Source organism: Pelophylax lessonae, assembly GCF_965119305.1.
Source record: "Pelophylax lessonae genome assembly, chromosome: 4".
Lineage (NCBI taxonomy): Eukaryota > Metazoa > Chordata > Amphibia > Anura > Ranidae > Pelophylax > Pelophylax lessonae.
The window spans coordinates 112,288,933-112,314,041 of NC_138771.1; the positions used below are offsets into that span (position 1 = coordinate 112,288,933).

The 25,109-nt window shown below is 49.4% G+C and overlaps 1 protein-coding gene across 1 annotated transcript in view; it reads left to right on the forward strand.

The window, feature by feature from the left end:
- Positions 1-512: 512 nt before the first annotated feature.
- The window catches only part of KLF13 (KLF transcription factor 13), a 145,259-nt gene continuing 120,662 nt past the window's right edge, over positions 513-25,109 (forward strand). The window contains exon 1 of the mRNA XM_082256698.1: positions 513-983. Coding sequence (XP_082112824.1) covers positions 557-983 — 427 coding nt within the window. The 5' untranslated portion in view covers positions 513-556. The remainder of the gene's footprint in view (positions 984-25,109) is intronic.

Here is a 25,109-nt window from a genome sequence, read left to right on the forward strand (position 1 = left end):
GGCTGCTATTGGCTGCAAGGGGCAGCCAGTCCCCTGATTGGTTCCCAGGGCTGGTTGGTTGGCAGGCTATGCCTTCCTTCTCACACCCCAAGCTCTGCAGATCTTGCTCGCTGGGAGCCAGGAGGGAGATGGTGACTTGTAGACTCATCGAGCCAGGATGTGGCTTCTTGGTGACGTCACTCACAGATGTTCCTGCAGGCCACGCCCCCACGTGGGACTGAGACACACACACACTCACATAGTGCAATAGCAGGGAGAGTCAGGCACCTCTTACTGCCACAGTGCAGCAACAGAAGATGTAGTCCTGATCACCCTGCACAATATATCAATCATTCCTGAGATTAGGAGGGGGGATTGAAGCTGTCAATGTCAGGGGTGCCCCTCTCTCCCTGTCACTCAGATGGATTTCTTTTTCTATGCAAGTTGGGCGTGATCTGTATGGACCAAGTGCAATCCGGAGTCAGCTAATCCCGGAGCCGATCTCTGTGTGTGGCGGGGCTGGATGAACGAGGGGATCGATTACAACTGAAAGCAGGAAAAATAAATCATTTCTAACATGTCCTCGGTGGCTTTCGTGGATCACTTCGCAGCAGAGTGCCTTGTATCGATGTCCAGCCGGGCCATTGTCCACAGTGCTGAGCATGGGGGGCAGAGGAGTGAGCCCCCGGCCCCTGGTGACCCTCCACCCGAGGACAAGGCTGGCAAGGACAACGCCTCCCTCTTCGTGGTGGCCCGGATCCTGGCCGATCTCAACCAACAAGTCCCTGGGGGCCCCCCCGAGGAGAAGGGGAGCCCGGCTGGTGGGGGGGAGATCGGCCCTGACACCCCTCCAATGCAACCGGAGGCCAGACAAAGGGGGAGACGGGGCAAGAGCAGAGCTGACCCCGAGTCACCCCTCAAGAAGCACAAATGTCCCTACCCCGGGTGTGACAAGGTCTACGGCAAGTCCTCCCATCTCAAGGCTCATCTCAGGACACACACAGGTCAGTGCCGGGAGGGAGGGAGAGAGGGAGGGACACCCCCAACAAAGCATGGGGCTATCCTCAGTGTTATATACAGGACTATCCTCATATACATGGGGCTATCCTCAGTGTTATATACAGGAATATACTCATATACACAGGAATATCCTCATCAGTATTATATACAGGACTATCCTCATATACAGGGGGCTATCCTCAGTATTATATACAGGACTATCCTCATATACATGGGGCTATCCTCAGTGTTATATATAGGACTATACTCATATACATGGGGCTATCCTCAGTGTTATATACAGGACTATACTCATATACATGGGGCTATCCTCAGTGTTATATATAGGACTATCCCCATATACATGGGGCTATCCTCAGTGTTATATACAGGACTATCCCCATATACATGGGGCTATCCTCAGTGTTATATACAGGACTATCCTCATGAGTATTATATACAGGACTATCCCCATCAGTATTATATACAGGACTATCCCCATATACAGGGGGCTATCCTCAGCAGTGTTATATTCAGGACTATACTCATATACATAGGGCTATCCTCATCAGTGTTATATACAGGACTATCCCCATCATTATTATATACAGGACTATCCTCATCATTATTATATACAGGACTATCCCCATCATTATTATATACAGGACTATCCTCATCATTATTTTATACAGGACTATCCCCATCATTATTATATACAGGACTATCCTCATCAGTATTATATACAGGACTATCCCCATCATTATTATATACAGGACTATCCTCATCATTATTATATACAGGACTATTCCCATCATTATTATATACAGGAATATCCCCATCAGTATTATATACAGGACTATCCTCATCAGTATTATATACAGGACTATCCTCATCAGTATTATATACAGGACTATCCTCATCATGTTTATATACAGGACTACTCCATGATTATTATTTACAGGACTATCCCCATAATTATTATATACAGGACTATCTTCATCATTATTATTTACAGGACTATTCCCATCAATATTATTTACAGGACTATCATCATCAATATAGACACAGGACTATCCCCATTATATACACAGGACTATCCTCATTATATACACAGGACTATCCGCATCAATATATACACAGGACTATCCGCATCAATATATACACAGGACTATGCGCATCATTATATATACAGGACTATGCGCATCATTATATACACAGGACTATCTTCATCATTATATACACAGGACTATCCGCATCAATATATACACAGGACTATCCGCATCATTATATACACAGGACTATCCGCATCAATATATACACAGGACTATGCGCATCATTATATACACAGGACTATCTTCATCATTATATACACAGGACTATCCCCATCATTATTATATACAGAACTATCCTCATCGTTATATACACAGGACTATCCTCATTATTATTATATACAGAAATAGCCTCATCATTATATACACAGGACTATCCTTATCATTATATTATATATATATATACACACAGGACTATCCTCATTATTATTATATACACAGGACTATCCTCATCATTATATACATAGGACTAACCTCATTGTTATATAGAGGACTATCCTCATCATCATTATTATAAACAGGACTATCCTCATCAAAATACATACAGGGGGTTCTGCTCCCCATTACATTACATACACTGATCCATGCACTTCACCTGTCTATCCTCATTACATACAGGGGGTTCTGCTCCCCAGTCCATAGACTGTACATGTACTGATCCATGCACCTCAGCTGTCTATCCTCATTACATACAGGGGGTTCTGCTCCCCATTACATTACATACACTGATCCATGCACCTCACCTGTCTATCCTCATTACATACAGGGGGTTCTGCTCCCCATTACATTACATACACTGAGCCATGCGGCACACTGGGCTATACTCATTCATCAATCCATACATTGTATATACTGTCTTCCTATAGACAAAGAATCAGCCAGTGCAAGACTGATCACACCCCCTCCTCCTCCTCTGCCAGGCAGGTGTGATCTCAGGCATTGATCGGGGGGATCTAGTGCAGACACCTGATTGTGTATGTGGGCACTGCAGGCTCCTCCGAGCAAGGAGACAGAGGGTGCAATGATTGGGGGGGGGGGGGGGGTACTTGGGGGGATTAATGACTTGGGTAAGTGCAGTGACTTAGGGAGGTGCAATGCCTTGGAGGATTCAGTGACTCGGGTGGGGGCAGTGTGTTGGTTGGGTGTAATGATATTGGGGTGGGGGCAGTGTGTTGGGGGGGGGGTTCAGTGACATGGCTGGGTGAAAGTACTGGGGAGGGTGCAATGTCTTGGGGAGGCTCATTGACATGGCTGGGTGCAGTGTGTTGGGTGGGTGCAAGGACTGGGGGGACTCAGTGAGTGGGGTGTGTGCAATGATTAAGGTGGGGGCAATGACTGGGGTGGGTGCAATGAGTGGGGAGGCTCATTGACATGGCTGGGTGCAGTGTCTTGGGGGGATTCAAGGACTGGGGTGGGCTCAGTGAGTGGGGTGTGTGCAATGATTATTTGGTGGGTGCAATGAGTGGGGAGGCTCTGTGACATGGCTGGGTGCAGTGTGTTGGGGGGATTCAGTGACATGGCTGGGTGCAGTGTCCTGGGGGGATTCAAGGACTGGGGTGGGCTCAGTGAGTGGGGTGTGTGCGATGATTATTTGGTGGGAGCAATGGCTGGGGAGGCTGGGTGACATGGCTGGGTGCAATGAGTGGGGTGGGTGCAGTGTCCTGGGGGGATTCAGTGACATGGCTGGGAGCAATGGCTGGGGAGGCTCGGTGACATGGCTGGGTGCAGTGTGTTGGGGGGATTCAGTGACATGGCTGGGTGCAATGTCTTGGAGAGGCTGGGTGACATGGCTGGGTGCAATGTGTGGGGTGGGTGAAATGTCTTGGAGAGGCTCGGTGACATGGCTGGGTGCAGTGTCCTGGGGGGATTCAGTGACATGGCTGGGTGCAGTGTGTTGGGGGGATTCAGTGACATGGCTGGGAGCAATAGCTGGGGAGGTTGGGTGACATGGCTGGGTGCAATGAGTGGGGTGGGTGCAGTGTCCTGGGGGGATTCGGTGACATGGCTGGGTGCAGTGTGTTGGGGGGATTCAAGGACTGGGGTGGGCTCAGTGAGTGGGGTGTGTGCAATGATTATTTGGTGGGTGCAATGAGTGGGGAGGCTCAGTGACATGGCTGGGTGTTGGGGGGATTCAGTGACATGGCTGGGTGCAATGTGTTGGGGGGATTCAGTGACATGGCTGGGTGCAGTGTCCTGGGGGATTCAGTGACATGGCTGGGTGCAATGTGTTGGGGGGATTCAGTGACATGGCTGGGTGCAGTGTGTTGGGGGGATTCAGTGACATGGCTGGGTGCAGTGTGTTGGGGGGTGCAGTGTGTTGGGGGGATTCGGTGACATGGCTGGGTACAGTGTGTTGGGGGATTCGGTGACATGGCTGGGTGCAGTGTGTTGGGGGATTCGGTGACATGGCTGGGTGCAGTGTGTTGGGGGATTCGGTGACATGGCTGGGTGCAGTGTGTTGCGGGGTGCAGTGTGTTGGGGGGATTCAGTGGCATGGCTGGGTGCAGTGTGTTGGGGGGATTCAGTGACATGGCTGGGTGCAATGTCTTGGAGAGGCTGGGTGACATGGCTGGGTGCAGTGTGTTGGAAAGGCTCGGTGACATGGCTGGGTCTAGTGTGTTGGGGGTATTCGGTGACATGGCTGGGTGCAGTGTGTTGGGGGGATTCGGTGACATGGCTGGGTGCAGTCTGTTGGGGGGATTCGGTGACATGGCTGGGTGCAGTGTGTTGGGGGATTCAGTGACATGGCTGGGTGCAGTGTGTTGGGGGGATTCAGTGACATGGCTGGGTGCAGTGTGTTGGGGGGATTCAGTGACATGGCTGGGTGCAGTGTGTTGGGGGGATTCGGTGACATGGCTGGGTGCAGTGTGTTGGGGGGATTAAGTGGCATGGCTGGGTGCAGTGTGTTGGGGGGATTCGGTGACATGGCTGGGTGCAGTGTGTTGGGGGGATTCAGTGGCATGGCTGGGTGCAGTGTGCTGGGGGGATTCAGTGACATGGCTGGGTGCAGTGTGTTGGGGGGTGCAGTGTGTTGGGGGGATTCGGTGACATGGCTGGGTGCAGTGTGTTGGGGGGATTCGGTGAAATGGCTGGGTGCAATGTGTTGGGGGGATTCGGTGACATGGCTGGGTGCAGTGTGTTGTGGGATTCGGTGACATGGCTGGATGCAGTGTGTTGGGGGATTCAGTGACATGGCTGGGTGCAGTGTGCTGGGGGGATTCAGTGACATGGCTGGGTGCAGTGTGTTGGGGGGTGCAGTGTGTTGGGGGGATTCGGTGACATGGCTGGGTGCAGTGTGTTGGGGGGATTCAGTGACATGGCTGGGTGCAGTGTGCTGGGGGGATTCAGTGACATGGCTGGGTGCAGTGTGCTGGGGGGATTCAGTGACATGGCTGGGTGCAGTGTGTTGGGGGGATTCGGTGACATGGCTGGGTGCAGTGTGTTGGGGGGATTCGGTGACATGGCTGGGTGCAGTGTGTTGTGGGATTCAGTGGCATGGCTGGGTGCAGTGTGTTGGGGGGGGATTCAGTGACATGGCTGGGTGCAGTGTGTTGGGGGGTGCAGTGTGTTGGGGGGATTCGGTGACATGGCTGGGTGCAGTGTGTTGGGGGATTCGGTGACATGGCTGGGTGCAGTGTGTTGGAAAGGCTCGGTGACATGGCTGGGTGCAGTGTGTTGTGGGATTCAGTGGCATGGCTGGGTGCAGTGTGTTGGGGGGTGCAGTGTGTTGGGGGATTCGGTGACATGGCTGGGTGCAGTGTGTTGGAAAGGCTCGGTGACATGGCTGGGTGCAGTGTGTTGGGGGATTCAGTGGCATGGCTGGGTGCAGTGTGTTGGGGGAATCAGTGGCATGGCTGGGTGCAGTGTGTTGGGGGATTCGGTGACATGGCTGGGTGCAGTGTGTTGGAAAGGCTCGGTGACATGGCTGGGTGCAGTGTGTTGTGGGATTCAGTGGCATGGCTGGGTGCAGTGTGTTGGGGGGTGCAGTGTGTTGGGGGATTCGGTGACATGGCTGGGTGCAGTGTGTTGGGGGGTGCAGTGACATGGCTGGGTGCAGTGTGTTGGGGGGATTCAGTGACATGGCTGGGTGCAGTGTGTTGGGGGATTCAGTGGCATGGCTGGGTGCAGTGTGTTGGGGGAATCAGTGGCATGGCTGGGTGCAGTGTGTTGGAGGAATCAGTGGCATGGCTGGGTGCAGTGTGTTGGGGGAATCAGTGGCATGGCTGGGTGCAGTGTGTTGGAAAGGCTCGGTGACATGGCTGGGTGCAGTGTGTTGGGGGATTCAGTGGCATGGCTGGGTGCAGTGTGTTGGGGGAATCAGTGGCATGGCTGGGTGCAGTGTGTTGGAAAGGCTCGGTGACATGGCTGGGTGCAGTGTGTTGGGGGATTCAGTGGCATGGCTGGGTGCAGTGTGTTGGGGGAATCAGTGACATGGCTGGGTGCAGTGTGTTGGGGGATTCGGTGACATGGCTGGGTGCAGTGTGTTGGAAAGGCTCGGTGACATGGCTGGGTGCAGTGTGTTGTGGGATTCAGTGGCATGGCTGGGTGCAGTGTGTTGGGGGGTGCAGTGTGTTGGGGGATTCGGTGACATGGCTGGGTGCAGTGTGTTGGGGGGTGCAGTGACATGGCTGGGTGCAGTGTGTTGGGGGGATTCAGTGACATGGCTGGGTGCAGTGTGTTGGGGGATTCAGTGGCATGGCTGGGTGCAGTGTGTTGGGGGAATCAGTGGCATGGCTGGGTGCAGTGTGTTGGGGGAATCAGTGGCATGGCTGGGTGCAGTGTGTTGGGGGAATCAGTGGCATGGCTGGGTGCAGTGTGTTGGAAAGGCTCGGTGACATGGCTGGGTGCAGTGTGTTGGGGGATTCAGTGGCATGGCTGGGTGCAGTGTGTTGGGGGAATCAGTGGCATGGCTGGGTGCAGTGTGTTGGAAAGGCTCGGTGACATGGCTGGGTGCAGTGTGTTGGGGGATTCAGTGGCATGGCTGGGTGCAGTGTGTTGGGGGAATCAGTGACATGGCTGGGTGCAGTGTGTTGGGGGATTCGGTGACATGGCTGGGTGCAGTGTGTTGGAAAGGCTCGGTGACATGGCTGGGTGCAGTGTGTTGTGGGATTCAGTGGCATGGCTGGGTGCAGTGTGTTGGGGGGTGCAGTGTGTTGGGGGATTCGGTGACATGGCTGGGTGCAGTGTGTTGGGGGATTCAGTGGCATGGCTGGGTGCAGTGTGTTGGGGGAATCAGTGACATGGCTGGGTGCAGTGTGTTGGGGGATTCAGTGACATGGCTGGGTGCAGTGTGTTGGGGGATTCGGTGACATGGCTGGGTGCAGTGTGTTGGAAAGGCTCGGTGACATGGCTGGGTGCAGTGTGTTGTGGGATTCAGTGGCATGGCTGGGTGCAGTGTGTTGGGGGGTGCAGTGTGTTGGGGGATTCGGTGACATGGCTGGGTGCAGTGTGTTGGGGGGTGCAGTGACATGGCTGGGTGCAGTGTGTTGGGGGGATTCAGTGACATGGCTGGGTGCAGTGTGTTGGGGGATTCAGTGGCATGGCTGGGTGCAGTGTGTTGGGGGAATCAGTGGCATGGCTGGGTGCAGTGTGTTGGGGGAATCAGTGGCATGGCTGGGTGCAGTGTGTTGGGGGAATCAGTGGCATGGCTGGGTGCAGTGTGTTGGAAAGGCTTGGTGACATGGCTGGGTGCAGTGTGTTGGGGGAATCAGTGGCATGGCTGGGTGCAGTGTGTTGGAAAGGCTCGGTGACATGGCTGGGTGCAGTGTGTTGGGGGATTCAGTGGCATGGCTGGGTGCAGTGTGTTGGGGGAATCAGTGACATGGCTGGGTGCAGTGTGTTGGGGGATTCGGTGACATGGCTGGGTGCAGTGTGTTGGGGGAATCAGTGGCATGGCTGGGTGCAGTGTGTTGGGGGAATCAGTGGCATGGCTGGGTGCAGTGTGTTGGGGGAATCAGTGGCATGGCTGGGTGCAGTGTGTTGGAAAGGCTTGGTGACATGGCTGGGTGCAGTGTGTTGGGGGAATCAGTGGCATGGCTGGGTGCAGTGTGTTGGAAAGGCTCGGTGACATGGCTGGGTGCAGTGTGTTGGGGGATTCAGTGGCATGGCTGGGTGCAGTGTGTTGGGGGAATCAGTGACATGGCTGGGTGCAGTGTGTTGGGGGATTCAGTGGCATGGCTGGGTGCAGTGTGTTGGGGGATTCAGTGGCATGGCTGGGTGCAGTGTGTTGGGGGAATCAGTGGCATGGCTGGGTGCAGTGTGTTGGGGGAATCAGTGGCATGGCTGGGTGCAGTGTGTTGGGGGAATCAGTGGCATGGCTGGGTGCAGTGTGTTGGAAAGGCTCGGTGACATGGCTGGGTGCAGTGTGTTGGGGGAATCAGTGGCATGGCTGGGTGCAGTGTGTTGGAAAGGCTCGGTGACATGGCTGGGTGCAGTGTGTTGGGGGATTCAGTGGCATGGCTGGGTGCAGTGTGTTGGGGGAATCAGTGGCATGGCTGGGTGCAGTGTGTTGGGGGAATCAGTGACATGGCTGGGTGCAGTGTGTTGGGGGATTCAGTGGCATGGCTGGGTGCAGTGTGTTGGGGGAATCAGTGGCATGGCTGGGTGCAGTGTGTTGGGGGAATCAGTGGCATGGCTGGGTGCAGTGTGTTGGGGGAATCAGTGGCATGGCTGGGTGCAGTGTGTTGGGGGAATCAGTGGCATGGCTGGGTGCAGTGTGTTGGAAAGGCTCGGTGACATGGCTGGGTGCAGTGTGTTGGGGGAATCAGTGGCATGGCTGGGTGCAGTGTGTTGGAAAGGCTCGGTGACATGGCTGGGTGCAGTGTGTTGGGGGATTCAGTGGCATGGCTGGGTGCAGTGTGTTGGGGGAATCAGTGGCATGGCTGGGTGCAGTGTGTTGGGGGAATCAGTGGCATGGCTGGGTGCAGTGTGTTGGGGGAATCAGTGGCATGGCTGGGTGCAGTGTGTTGGGGGAATCAGTGGCATGGCTGGGTGCAGTGTGTTGGAAAGGCTCGGTGACATGGCTGGGTGCAGTGTGTTGGGGGAATCAGTGGCATGGCTGGGTGCAGTGTGTTGGAAAGGCTCGGTGACATGGCTGGGTGCAGTGTGTTGGGGGATTCAGTGGCATGGCTGGGTGCAGTGTGTTGGGGGAATCAGTGGCATGGCTGGGTGCAGTGTGTTGGGGGAATCAGTGACATGGCTGGGTGCAGTGTGTTGGGGGATTCAGTGGCATGGCTGGGTGCAGTGTGTTGGGGGAATCAGTGGCATGGCTGGGTGCAGTGTGTTGGGGGAATCAGTGGCATGGCTGGGTGCAGTGTGTTGGGGGAATCAGTGGCATGGCTGGGTGCAGTGTGTTGGGGGAATCAGTGGCATGGCTGGGTGCAGTGTGTTGGAAAGGCTCGGTGACATGGCTGGGTGCAGTGTGTTGGGGGAATCAGTGGCATGGCTGGGTGCAGTGTGTTGGAAAGGCTCGGTGACATGGCTGGGTGCAGTGTGTTGGGGGATTCAGTGGCATGGCTGGGTGCAGTGTGTTGGGGGAATCAGTGGCATGGCTGGGTGCAGTGTGTTGGGGGAATCAGTGGCATGGCTGGGTGCAGTGTGTTGGGGGAATCAGTGGCATGGCTGGGTGCAGTGTGTTGGGGGAATCAGTGGCATGGCTGGGTGCAGTGTGTTGGAAAGGCTCGGTGACATGGCTGGGTGCAGTGTGTTGGGGGATTCGGTGACATGGCTGGGTGCAGTGTGTTGGGGGGATCTAAGGACTGGGGTGGGGTGTGTGAGTATTTGCAGGGTGTGATCCGATGGGTGGGTGTGACCGGTGATCCCCCGCAGGGTATCGGTGGGCGTGTCCGGTGACAGTTGTCTGTAGTAGAAGTTGATGGGCTGGTGGGAGGAGCCGTGCGGTCCCGGGGAGGGAGGCCACCTCATATGACCTCTGTGTGTGCTCTCCGCTCGGTGTGTGTAGGGGGAGGACTGCGGGGATCTCGGTGATGGAGGATCGCACGGCTCCCATACATATGATCACACCGGGGATGACAGCACATAACATTGCAGAAGAACCTTTCTTGGCTCTTTGTTATAGCTGACACGCCCCTCTGTGTTACACGCCCACACCCTGGCATGCTTCTCCTTCCCGACACGCCCACTCAGCTCTCTACACAGGCTCACCCTCCCTTCCCCCCCCCCCCCAGTCACACGACCTCGCCCTGTGCAGGGCAGCCCACTCTTCTGGCCAGCAACAGACATCACTAACGGATCCCAGACTGATCTGTGTGTGACAGCTGCCCTGCCTCCTCTATAGTACAGAGCATGGCAGGGCCAGGTACACAGAGCATGGCAGGGCCAGGTACACAGAGCATGGCAGGGCCAGGTACACAGGTCATGTCACCTGTGCTGCTCAGAGGCACTACTGCAATTCTCACACTGATCAATAAAGAGAAAGTATGTGCACCTCTGTATTCATGGTGGGTTGTATGGCTCACCACACACTTTACAATCTGATTGTACAACCTCCTTTAGATCTGCCATCAATGATGTAATGTTAAGGTCTGATTTTATATAATAAGAAATGATATTGATTTGTTCTACGGTTGTCCTGATGTTACACAACTTGTGCAATCAGATTGCACAGTGTATGGCCAGATAAGACATATTACAGTGGTCAATGTATTGGAATCCCACCTATGTCATGGTGTGACTGCACTCCATTGTACTGGAAATAATAATTGTCTGATGATCTCAGAGGATCTCTATGATGTAATGATTTCTATAGGTGGGGACATATGGAAGTGGTTTTGTTATTACTATCAGATCTGATTACACACCAATACATAACAAAGATTCCAGTTACATCATTTCAAAATAATTGAATTAAGATAAATAATTATTGAGGTCCCAGGACACTGAAAGACAAGCAGGGAACTGCAATCCATAGGGGGGGGGGGGGGCGGGGACCTTAAATAACCGACTGGGCATTCCATAGTAAGATACAAGTGGCCTTTATTATGGCGTCCTGTACAGGAAGGTAATCATTTACTGATGTTTATACTCCGGAGTGTTATATCAGGAAGATCCTGATTCAGCCTCATACACACCGAACGTTTCTCTAACTCTCCCAGACGCTTTTCCTCCTGGCAGAAAAAAAATATTTCAAGCTTGTAGACACGTATAGCACTTGGACATGAATTCAATTCATGCGCCAGAATAATAATTTATTCAGACCATTGAAAGGAGTTGGTGCTCAAGCGCTAAACACACCTTTAGACCCACTAACATGCGTTTACACGTGTCACGCATTTCTTCTGCCAAACGCTGCTGCTCCTGGATTTACTGGCTGTGGGTTTTTTTCTGCCAATAAACATCTGTCTGTGCATGGACACAGGCTAATGCCTGGTACTCACGATGAGATTATCGGACCAATGATCGTCCATTTTTTTTGCATGTCAGTCTCATATAGAAATTTAAGAGTTTACTAAAGTGACAAAAATTCTCATACGGCAGAATAAAAATTCGGAAGTGATGTCATGTGTAGTGGCGTAATTGCATTATATTTATGAACAACAGCTGTACTGATTAAATTAAAATCCTACGATCTGGTATCATACGAGAAATTTTCCTATTATTTGCCCTTTTGAATAATTTTGCATGAATTGTCTTGATCGGTAGTGCTCTGTGCTGGACCCTGTGGTGCCCCCAGCATGGTGGGGGTGTCCCTGGCAGTGTTATACACTTTTATTGTGTGGGTCCCCCTCTTCTCTAATGGAGTCCCTGGAGCACATTTCCCCACCTGATCCCCTCTGAGGCTGCTGGGCCCTCCAGGTCCCAACAATCCCTGGCTGCACTGATGGCAGTCCTGGAGTCCTTAGTTTCCAAGGTGGATTTGGTCCTGGGAAAACGGGCTAGCAAAAAGCGTCCCCCGCCTTCACCTGCTTCATCTGTCTCATCAGATCCTGAATCTGATTCGTAAATGGGGGCCATTCTTTTTTGGGTTAATAAGATTCCCTTTCTTCCCTCAGGGTCTCAAGACAAGGGATCTAAGCCCTTCAGAGCCTCCACCAGAGGTTCCAGGAGGACCTGGTCTGGCAAGTCACGAGTGGGCTCTTCCAGACCTGCGCACAAGGCTTCCTCTGCATGAAGGGGTCCCCTCACCTGTATCTGGGGTGTGGGGATGTCTTCGCTGGTTTCCGGATCAATGGACCTCCCTGGCAAAGGACAAGTGGATCCACAAAGTCATTCGGTCAGGCTACAAGATTGAGTTTCAGTCTTATCCTCCGGGAAGGTTCTTCCCTTCCAACCTGCGCTTGTCTTAAGATCGCTTACAGAGTCTTTTTAAGGTGGTACAAGATTTGTTACTTCAAGGGATGATTGTCCCAGTTCCGACTTAGGAACGTTTTCAGGGGTTTTACTCAAACCTGTTTACAGTTCCCAGGAAGGAAGGCAAGGTACGTCCAATTCTGTACCTCAAGGCGCTAAACTGCTTTGTGCAGGTACAGAAGTTCAGAATTGAGTCCATTTGCATGGTAGCAGCGTCCCTACATCAAGGGGATTTTCTCGCTTCTATCGACATCAAGGACGCCTACCTTCACATTCCAATATGTGCCGGTCACCAGCGCTTCCTCCGCTTTGGTGAGGAGCATTATCAGTTTGTGGCGTTACTTTTTGGCCTTGCCTCCGCTCCTTGGGTCTTCACAAAAGTGTCACGTCAGCGGGAGATCGCGGTACTGGGGTACCTGGACGATCTTCTTCTGCGAGCGGAGTCTCCGACTACTCTGATGGAAAACTTGAAGATTACTCTGCGAACTCTGAGGGAGTTTGGGTGGATTACGAACCTTCGGAAGTGTGCTCTGGTTCCGTCCACAAGACTGGACTATCTGGGTCTGACTCTGGACTTAGCCTCAGCCAGAGTGTTTCTTCCTCTGGAAAAACTCCAGAAATTGCAGGAGGCAATCCAGCTTCTGTTGTCCAGCAGATGGTCATCCCTCCGGGCTTGCATGCGGGTGCTGGGCCTGATGTGTCTACCTTCGAGGCGGTTCTGTTTGCACAGTTCCACACGAGATCTCTGCAAAGAGAGATCCTGGTGAAATGGGACAAGAATTCTCAGTCTCTAGACAATCTAATCTTGTTGAGCTGGGGTACGAAAGGTTCCCTGATCTGGTGGCCTCGTTCTTTGGCACTTCAACAGGGAAAATCCCTTCTTCCCCCCTGTACTGGATGGTTGTCACCACGGATGCCAGCTTGTCCGGGTGGAGAGGTGTTCTTAGCACAGATTGTGCTCAAGGGGCCTGGACTCTTCCGATCAATGTACTAGAACTCTGATCGATCAGACTTTGTCTGGATCATTGGACAATTCTTCTTCAGGGGTGTCTGGTACGCATTTAATCGGACAATGCCATGGTCTTGGCATATGTCAATCACCAAGGGGCACAAGAAATGCCCTGGCAGCTCAGGAGGTAGCCGGTATTCTAAGGTGGGCAGAACAATTGGTTCCAGCCCTCTCTGCTGTACACATTTCAGGGATGGAAAATTGGCAAGCGGATTATCTCAGTTGACAGGCGTTGGACCAGGGGGAATAGTTGCTTCATCCGGAGGTGTTTCATCAATTGTGTTTACAGTGGGGTACTCCTCATCTCAACAGGAAGGTACAGAGGTTTGTGGCACGGTCTCCGGATCCTCTCGCCGATGCCACAGAAACCTTAGTGGCTCCTTGGAGCCAGTATCAGCTGATTGACGCATTCCCCCTCTCAAACTTCTTCCAAGACTCCTGCGCAGGATCGAGGCAGAAGAGATTCCGGTCATTCTAGTGGCTCCAGACTGGCCTCGCCGGTCTCCGTACGCTGATCTGGTATGACTGGTCGCCGATGCCTCTTGGAGACTTCCTCCCAGGGAAGATCTGCTGTCCCAAGGGCCAATTACCCATCCTGCTTTACAGTCGCTGGCTTTAACGGCTTCGCTGTTGAAAGCCAGGTGCTGAAGGATAGAGGTTTTTCTGAATCTGTGATTCCTATGCTGTTAAAGGCTAGAAAATCTACCTCTAGGAAGATCTACCATCGTACTTGGAAGACATACATTGCGTGGTGTAAAGCCCCGTACACACCTACCGATCGTCGGCCGAACGATCGGCCGTCTTTTGTCCCCGGGCTGTCGTGTCCGCTGAAAAGTGCAAAAGACTGCACACAAATTTTGTCGGCCAACAACAGCCGACTGCAGAAGTGATGTCATGTGATGGTTGACTTTCCCTGTGTTTTTTCTTTTCTGAGCATGCCCAGTCTTGCAAATCTGCTGTCTGTCGGCCGAAATCTGTACTGACTGGCGAACAATCGGCCGTTCTGGTGTCGGCATACAAAAATTTTAATGCTTGCACGACAGATTCTGTTCGGCCGAAAGTGCGCTGTCGGCTGTCGGAAGCATCATACTAACAAGCCAAAAATCGGCCGATCGGTCGTTGGCCGAATCTTTTCGGCCGACAATCGGTACGTGTGTACGGGCCTTAAGTCTCACTATTTGTACTCACGGATGGACTTTGAAAAGGGTTGGCTGCTTCTGCTGCGACCATTTCAAGATGAATCAGACAGACAGCGATTCAGGCCTATTCACCTAAGGGTCAGGTTCCTCCTTTCCTTGTTAAGGCTCACTCTCCTCGGGCACTTAGTACCTCCTGGGCCTTCCATCTTCAGGCGTCATTGCTACGGGTTTGAAAGGGGCCCACCTGGTCATCTGTGCACACTTTACAAAGTTTTATAAGGTAGATGTGTTGACATCTGTGTATTCTTTTGGCCGCAAGGTTTTGCAGGCTGCTGTTTAGAGCAGTGGTTCCCAACTCCGGTCCTCGGGACCCACCAACAGGCCAGGTTTGCAAGATAACTAAATTACATCACAGGTGATCTAATTTGCTGCTCAGTGATTGCAGTATTCTAGTCTGCATCCCCCAAGGTAATACTTAAAATCTGGCCTGTTAGTGGGTCCCGAGGACCGGAATTGAGAACCACTGGTTTAGAGGACCTGGTTTTCTTTGAGGGTGTATTGTTTTTTTCAGTTGAGCTCCAGTTGTTTATGGTTGAGCTCCATGTTACCTGGTTGGCTTGGGGATTTTTTCTTGTTCCCACCCCTTATTTGTGACACTGTTTTGGGATGTTCCAATGGTCAGGAAGATACGGAGGTGTGTCCGTCAATAAACGAAAGAGAAAATGGGATTTTTGACTTACTGCAAAATCCATTTCTCTGATGTTCATTGACGGACACAGCACCCACCCCTCTGTGGAGTTTGCTTTCTTCCTTTCTTCTGACAATCCTTGTAACACAACTGAGTGCCTATAGCTAAGTGTGGGAGTATACCCCCTGGGACTACCCCATGGGCGCAGTCAAGCTTTTTCCTGCCTAGTGTCCTACAAATTACTTTTTAAAGGAGCAGCACGCTCTGTTGCTGGTTTAGACTCAGCTTTAATCAAGTTGCCTTTGTATAAATTACAGTCAGCATGTAGTATGATAAGTCCTTAAAGATATTAGCCGGAAACTCAGATGCTTCTTCACTTGAGTACTACAAAATAGTTGATACATAATACACAAAGTTTCCAACTGATTTCAGGTACAGTAAACCCCCCTCCATTGCGGGGGTTACGTTCCGGACCCAGCCGCGAAAAGTGAAATTCCGCGAAATAGAAAAACCCTATTAAAATGCATTGTAGGCATGATTTTTTTACTGTCACTGTACGTGTAAAAGCATTTTAAGGTCTTTAAACACACTTTTAAAACAATGGAAACTCATTTAAACACATAAAAGATACTTAGAGACAGAGCAAGAGCTATGAAAAACACAAAAATCTTTCATTTTTAATGATTTATATAGTAAAATAACATTACAAAAAAAACCGCAAATTACCGGGACCGCAAAAACTGAACCGCGATGTAGCGGGGGATTACTGTAAAGCCTTCCTCATAGCATGTAGCAAAATGCCATTGTGCACTTTTATTTATTACATTCAGTACACTGCCACAGTACATTGAAGTTTATGTTTTTGTTGGGATTGCACAATAGGGAACTCTATACAAGATCCGAGTCTTTTGTGTGTTCTGTTCAAGACTGTACGAATATGAACGCTTTATGGGTGACCCACCCACACCTCATATTCAGGGGCACCATGCTGCGTTCCGATGACAGTGTGATCTCAGCACACTTCCTCCATCTTCATTCTTGCAACCACTTTGGATCTACATCATTCTCCTACCCTCACCACCATACCACTCTAATTGCTGTCCTATCTTCCTCCCACAGCCAGTCTTGACACCCCCCCCCCCCAAATTTCATCAACCCTGCAAACACATTGCTTCTGACACAACCTTGATACTGCTCAAGGCGGCTAATTTTGCAACTCCCCAACCTGGGGCCAAAGATGGGATGCCTGTCAGGTGAAGTGGCCAGGCAGAACTGAATTACTAAGGTGCACTGAGAACAATGTGTCCTCAGTGCCCTGACCCACCATACCACTATGGGGGCCACCTCAGTTTGCCCCATTGGGGGCACGGTCCTGACTACAGGCTTGTCTCATTAGTAGAGAAGGGTAAGAACCTCCTTCAGATCTAATTGCTAAGGAAGTCCTCCTTGGGGAGACCGGAGACGTCCCTTCATTTACTCTAGTAATGACTTCATTGTCCTCAGGGACAGAAAGTGAGGGAAAGCTCTTCAACGTGGCCACAGAGTGGAGTCAAAACAGAACAAAAGCTTAACCCTTTCATACTCAAAAAAACTGAAAAAGAGAAAATTGTCTGGAGATAAACTTTAAAAGTTAAAATGTATCATCTGTTTTTACCTTTTCTCATGAAAGAGATAAGCTTGATGTAACAAATTATATCAAAATGTGTTAAAGCGTTAATAAACTCAAAAACGATCATGTAATATATTGCAGTTTACCAATTCTTAAATGTGGTGGCTGCATTCGTTTTTTTTTTTTTTAACCACTTAAGCCCCGGAAGATTTTACCCCCTTCCTGACCAGGGGGTATTTTGCGATTCGGCACTGCGTGACTTTAACGGACAATTGCGCGGTCGTGCGACGCTGTACCTAAACGAATTTGACGTCCTTTTTTTCCCACAAACAGAGCTTTCTTTTGGTGGTATTTGATCACCTGTGCGATTTTTTGATCACGCGCTATAAACAAAAAAAGAGCGTCAATTTTGCAAAAATAACAATATTTTTCACATCTTTTTATATGAAATTCCCCCCAAAAAAAAAGTAAAAATCAAAATTTTTTAAAATTTTCGGCCAATTTGTTTTATGCTACATATGTTTGGTAAAAAAAAATCGCAAAAAGCGTATTTTGATTGGTTTGCGCAAAAGTTATCGCGTTTACTAACAAAGGGAAAGATTTTTGTCATTTTTGTTGTTTTTTTTTTTAACGCGTAATGGCGGCGATCTGCGATTTTTTTTTGCGGTACTGCGACATTGGGGCGGACAGATCGGACCCTTGACTGACATTTGTGACACTTTTGGGGTTACCAGTGACATTTCTACAGTAATCAGTGCTATACATATGCACTGTTACTGTAAAAATACACTGGTTGTGAAGGGGTTAACTTTATTTGGGAGGGAGGGGCTATGTGTATCCCTAGGGGCGTGCTTTCTACTGTGATTGGCTGTGGCTTGAGCTGTAAGGACACTGATCAACGGATCTACATACTAGATCAGTTTGATCAGTGTCTTTACAGCGAGGAGAATGACAGGTGGCTTGTTTACACAAGCTGCCTGACATTCTCCCTCTCCCCCGCTGATCGCCGAGTGACCGGCGGACATCGGGTCCGCTGGTCACACGCGCGGGGGGGTCCGTGACCACGCGGCAGCGGGAGCGCGCCTCCGGGGGCACGCGCTCGCTCCCTAGACCCTCACAAGCTAGTGACGTAGCCCTACTGGTGATTCTGCCAGTAACACAGGTGTCTCCACTCTGGATGGAGGAGAAATAGAGATACCTTTGGACAGCAGTATTATCAGCCTGGGCAGAGGGTAGTGTTAGATTTACTGTACTAGCAGATTTAGATGCACTTCACTAAAAAATGGAAGCCAAACCCCAGCTATAACTTTATAAGCAGTTACAGCAACTGCAAATTTGTGGGATAAAGATTTTATATAAATAAATAAAAGCTGGCCATTGTAAGCACTCTTGTCAGTGTTAAAGTGGAACTAAACCCTCCTATTCTGCCATCTTAGTCTCTTTTTGATTTGCAACCGTCATGATGCTGCACATGTGATCAATTATGACACCAGCCATTGGATGGTTTGACAGTTTGGTTGAAAGCACAACCAATGTGACAGTTACATTTCCAGCATGCAGGCAATGTAACTTTCTTTTAGACCCTGAATGTCTCATTAAAGAGAACCTGCCATCAAAAAATCATCACATAGGGGACTTTATGTCCCTTATGTGATGAAAAAAAAGATTCAATTGTAAAAAATGTAAGTTACACTCAAGCAAATAAAACCCCCCTCAGAAATTTTTGAGGCTCCCCTCCACCCCCACATATACATACGTACGAGGGTAAATGCACAAGTCAGGGGCGCCTGTGCATTAAGAGTCGGTTCACACTGGGGCGACACGACTCCTTACTACTTCGGGGGCGACTTGTGCATTACAATGCACCACGACTTCGGAGCGACTTGCAGGGACTTCGCATAATGGAAGTCTATGCAAGTCGCTCCGAGGTCGCCCCGAAGTAGTACAGGACCCTTTTTCTAAGTCGGAGCGACTTGTGTCGCTCCTATTAGAACGGGTCCTTTAGCGGTCAATGGACAAGTCGCGGCAATGTGAACTGGCTCTAAAACTTCTATTGTGATACACATGTTACATATCGCTGCACATGCTGGAGTGAGTGCCGGTTCACACTGTTCAGCGGTCCATGCTGTGCAATGGAACCGTTCTAAAAGCAGCGACTCAAGTCGCTCCGACTTAGAAAAAGGTTCCTGCACCTTTTTTTTTGCACCTTTTTTTTGCAAAGTCGGAGCGACTTGCATTGACTTCCATTATGTGAAGTCGTTCTAAGCCGCGCCGAAGTCGCGGTGCACAGGCGACGGCATTAGTCGCCCGAAGTCGGGTCTGATCAGTGCGAACGGACACTAAGAGCAATATTTCTAGCACCAGACCGCTAAACTGTAGACCTTTAGTGTTATATATAGGGTATTGAAGTCTGTTGCCATTTCAGGGGTGCATGCAAATTTAAGGTTTGACATGTTGGGTGTCTATTTACTCGATACAATCTCGTCTTTTATATTTTACCAAAAAATTGGGTAATTTATTGTGTTTGTGTGCTCTAAAATTAACTTTAGTGTATTTTTTACTAAAATTCTGCATTTCCTAGACCTTTGTGGTAATATTGTTTGACATAAAAATTGAAACTACCGCTATTTAATTCTCTAGGGTTTCTGCTTTCAGAAAATGTATAATGTTTTGGGGTTCTATTTAATCTTCAGGCCTCAAATGTGTGCTGTTTTGTTCCTCTGCTCTCAGTATGAATCACTTCTGACAAGTTTTCCTGACACCAAAAGAAAAAAGGTGACAGGGGAGGGAGCTCCAGCTGATTTACAGTCTCAGCTCTGTTCCTGTGTGCTGTGTGAAAGGGGGGGGGGTGTCTCTTCCTCCCAATCAGCTCTCAGACCTCTCCATACTGAGCTCTGCAGAGTGTAACTTCAACCCCTTTTTTTCCTGAACTTCCAGACAAGCTTTATAAATTCAACACTTTGAACAGGTGCAGAGAAGAGAAGACTTGAGATAGACAAATACAACTTATGTAGGAGGTATTTGTTTTATCTTTGTGTATCACCTGAGAATAGTCCCTTCACCGTGCATACAGTGTGTAAGGGTTTACAACCACTTTAATACAGCTTTAACAACTTTTTTTTCTGTGCTGTGTAATTTTTATACCTACATAGAGATGGTCATCGTTTATTAATTACATGCACAGGTTCTGCTTCCTTCTGTTAATTACATGCACAGGTTCTGCTTCCTTCTGTTAATTACATGAACAGGTTCTGCTTCCTTCTGTTAATTACATGCACAGGTTCTGCTTCCTTCTGTTAATTACATGAACAGGTTCTGCTTCCTTCTGTTAATTACATGCACAGGTTCTGCTTCCTTCTGTTAATTATGCATACAGGTTCTGCTTCCTTCTGTTAATTACATGAACAGGTTCTGTTTCCTTCTGTTAATCATGTGTACAGGTTCTGCTTCCTTCTGTTAATTACATGCACAGGTTCTGCTTTCTTCTGTTAATTACATGCACAGGTTCTGCTTCCTTCTGTTAATTACATGCACAGGTTCTGCTTCCTTCTGTTAATTACATGAACAGTTTCTGTTTCCTTCTGTTAATCATGTGTACAGGTTCTGTTTCCTTATGATAATTATGTGTACAGGTTCTGCTTCCTTCTGTGAATTACATGCACATTGCACAGGTTCTGCTTCCTTCTTTGCAGTGCTACACAGTGGGTGTGCTATTCTTTCTCACACTGCAAGTCTATCAGTCAGCCCCCTTACTGACAACAAAACCCTCATCCTCAGTGGCTGATATCTTTTTTCCAAGCTAGAGAGAAAGCTACTGCACTGAACCGCTAAGCGCTCCCTCTGCTGACAAATCTGTGTATTTATTACAGTAAAAAAAAAAAAAAATGGAGGCGAATGATTGTAAAAGCGTAAATCCTCATTCACATGGGATTTCTATAGCATTCACACATGCGAGGGTCACGTTTGCCTGCACAGGGATGCACAGGTGTTCCACGCATCTCTGTGCAGGCAGTCCCATTCATTTAATTTGGGATGCAGCGGCTGCACTGACACAGGCACTGCTTCCAATTTGACAGCTGCGCATGTTCACGGCCTCAAATGTAGACAGTCTGCATGCGGGGCCATGCACCCACATGGATGTCAAGTTTATAGCAGGGGCTGTCCTTGCATCTTAATTGACATGAATAGGATTGGACTGCCTGCATAGGGATGCATGGAACACTTGTGCATCCTCGTGTGGGCAAACACGGCCCTCACAAGGGTGTACAACGTTGTACACTGTAGAATGACCGTGTGAATGAGGCCTACTTGCACACCTGTACGCTGTAGTATGCCTATGTGAATGAGACCTACTCGTATGCCTGGAAAACTGTAGTGTGCCTATGTGAATCAGGCCTACTTGCATGCTTGAACACTGTAGTATGCCCATGTGAATGAGGCCTATTCGCACGCTTGAACATTGTAGTATGCCCATGTGAATGAGGCCTATTCGCACGCTTGAACATTGTAGTATGCCCATGTGAATGAGTGTATGCTCGTGTGAACAAAGCCTATTCGTACACATGTGTCCTGTAGCATGCCTGTGTGAACAAAGCCTATTCGCACGCGTGTACCCTGTAGCACGCCTGTGTGAATGAGGCCCACTCGCATGCTGGAACACTGTAGTATTCCTGTGTAAATGAGGCCTACCCGTATGCTTTAACACTGTAGTATGCCCCTGTTAATGACGCCTGCTCACACTAGCATGTAGCATGCTCGTGTGAATGATTCCTACTTGCACACTTGAACACTGTGGTATGCCTGTGTGAATGATGCCTACTCCCACGCCTGTACCCTGTAGAATGCGCGTGTGAATGAGGCCCACTTGCATGCTTGAACACTGTAGTATGCCTGTGTAAATGATGCCTACTTGCACCAGTGTATGATGTAGTATGCTTATGTGAATGATGTGTACTCTCACGCTTGAACACTGTGGTATGCCTGTGTGAATGATGCCTACTCGCACGCCTGTACCCTGTAGTATGCGCGTGTGAATGAGGCCCACTTGCATGCTTGAACACTGTAGTATGCCTGTGTAAATGATGCCTACTTGCACGCTTGAATACTGTAGTATGCCTGTGAATGATGTCTACTTGCACCAGTGTATGATGTAGTATGCTTATGTGAATGATGTGTACTCTCACGCTTGAACACTGTAGTATGCCCGTGTGAATGATGCTTACTCGCACCAGTGCACGCTGTAGTATACTCATGTGAATGATGCCTACTCGCACAGATGTACGCTGTAGTATGCTCGTGTGAACCAGACCTATTTGCATGCCTGTACCCTGTAGTATGCCTGTGTGAATGAGGCCTACTCGCATGCTTGAACACTGTAGTATGCCTGTGCGAATGATGCCTACCCGGGCCAGTATACGCAGAAGTATGCTCGTGTGAGTAATGCCTACTTGCACAGGTGTGCGCTGTAGTATGCTCGTGTAAAAAAAGCATACTCACATGCGTGTACCCTGTAGTATTCCCATGTGAATGAGGCCCGCTCGCATGCTTGAACACTGTAGTATTCCCCTGTTAATGACGCCTGCTCGCACTAGTGTACGCTGTAGCATGCTCGTGTGAATAATGCCTACTTGCACGCTTGAACACTGTGGTATGCCTGTGAGAATGATGCCTACTCGCATCAGTGTAGTATGCTCATGTCATTGATGCGTACTCGCACGCTTGAACACTGTAGTATGCCCCTATGAATGATGCCTACTCGCACCAGTGCACTCTGTAGTATACTCATGTGAATGATGCCTACTCACACAGGTGTATGCTATAGTATGCTCCTGTGAATGAGGCCTACTTGCACACGTGTACCCTGTAGTATGCCTGTGTGAATGAGGCCTTCTTGCACGCTTGAACACTGTAGTATGCCCCTGTTAATGACGCCTGACCGCACTAGTGTACGCTGTAATATGCCCATGTGAATGAAGCCTACTCGCACTAGTGTACGCTGTAGTATGCCCTTGTGAATGCTACTCACTAGTGTACGCTGTAGTATGCCCTTGTGAATGAGGCCTACTCACACTAGTGTACAATGTAGTGTGCCCTTGTGAATGAGGTTTACTCACACTAGTGTACGCTGTAGTATGCCCATGTGAATGAAGCCTACTCGCACTAGTGTACGCTGTAATATGCCCATGTGAATGAAGCCTACTCGCACTAGTGTACGCTGTAATATGCCCATGTGAATGAAGCCTACTCGCACTAGTGTACACTGTAGTATGCCGTGTGAATGCTACTTACTAGTGTACGCTGTAGTATGCCCTTGTGAATGAGGCCTACTCACACTAATGTACGCTGTAGTGTGCCCTTGTGAATGAGGCCTACTCACACTAGTGTATGCTGTAGTGTGCCCTTGTGAATGAGGTTTACTCACACTAGTGTACGCTGTAGTGTGCCCTTGTGAATGAGGCCTACTCACACTAGTGTACGCTGTAGTGTGCCCTTGTGAATGAGGCCTACTCACACTAGTATACGCTGTAGTGTGCCCTTGTGAATGAGGCCTACTCACACTAGTGTACGCTGTAGTGTGCCCTTGTGAAAGAGGTTTACTCCCACTAATGTACGCTGTAGTGTGCCCTTGTGAATGAGGCCTACTCACACTAGTGTACGCTGTAGTGTGCCCTTGTGAATGAGGCCTACTCGCACTAGTGTATGCTGTAGTATGCCCTTGTGAATGAGGTTTACTCACACTAGTGTATGCTGTAGTGTGCCCTTGTGAATGAGGCCTACTCACACTAGTATACGCTGTAGTGTGCTCTTGTGAATGAGGTTTACTCACACTAGTGTATGCTGTAGTGTGCCCTTGTGAATGAGGCCTACTCACACTAGTATACGCTGTAGTGTGCTCTTGTGAATGAGGCCTACTCGCACTAGTGTATGCTGTAGTATGCCCTTGTGAATGAGGTTTACTCACACTAGTGTATGCTGTAGTGTGCCCTTGTGAATGAGGTTTACTCACACTAGTGTATGCTGTAGTATGCCCTTGTGAATGAGGTTTACTCACACTAGTATACGCTGTAGTGTGCTCTTGTGAATGAGGCCTACTCGCACTAGTGTATGCTGTAGTATGCCCTTGTGAATGAGGTTTACTCACACTAGTGTATGCTGTAGTGTGCCCTGGTGAATGAGGCCTACTCACACTAGTGTATGCTGTAGTGTGCCCTTGTGAATGAGGTTTACTCACACTAGTGTATGCTGTAGTGTGCCCTTGTGAATGAGGCCTACTCACACTAGTGTATGCTGTAGTGTGCCCTTGTGAATGAGGCCTACTCACACTAGTGTATGCTGTAGTGTGCCCTGGTGAATGAGGCCTACTCACACTAGTGTATGCTGTAGTGTGCCCTTGTGAATGAGGTTTACTCACACTAGTGTATGCTGTAGTGTGCCCTTGTGAATGAGGCCTACTCACACTAGTGTATGCTGTAGTGTGCCCTTGTGAATGAGGCCTACTCACACTAGTGTATGCTGTAGTGTGCCCTTGTGAATGAGGTTTACTCACACTAGTATACGCTGTAGTGTGCTCTTGTGAATGAGGCCTACTCACACTAGTGTACGCTGTAGTGTGCTCTTGTGAATGAGGTTTACTCGCACTAGTGTATGCTGCAGTAAGCTCCTGTTAACGAGGCCTAAAAACCATATCAAAATTACTTCAAGGTAAACGCTACATTAATAATAAAAAGCATATGTGCTGACTTAAATAAGACTGATATATTTATATTATTCTTTCTCTGTGGAGCAAGCCACCGAAAAACCTTTTTTCGACTTGACGTATTGCGACCAATGCAATGTGTTTAGAAAGCGGTTGTTATGTGTTGCTTCGCTTTGCATATTGGTTTATGGAGTGAAAGTTTTATGTGGTAGCAGAGTTGTGCTTTGCTGTGCAGTGCAAACCAAGGCATCAATACATCTTTTATAGTCAGGTCATCACATAAAAACGCGGCGAACATTATGTCAGGCTTAGTTCATCCCAGCGACCTCACACAGAGCACTGGCATGCCTAGGTGGAACCTCACTAAAAGGAATTCTGTTTGTTTGGTTTATACTGTTGTCCAACCCAACTTCCAGACTTCCCAAGTGGTGCAAAAATAGAATTTGAAGCTAGCGTAGTTAATGAAGGTGACTTCAACAAGAAAATAGCTCTGTAGTTGGCCTAAATACGAGTTGGCACATGGCCCTGCTTGAGGTTGCTGGCCCCACTGACATTAGAATGGTTCAGGCACCA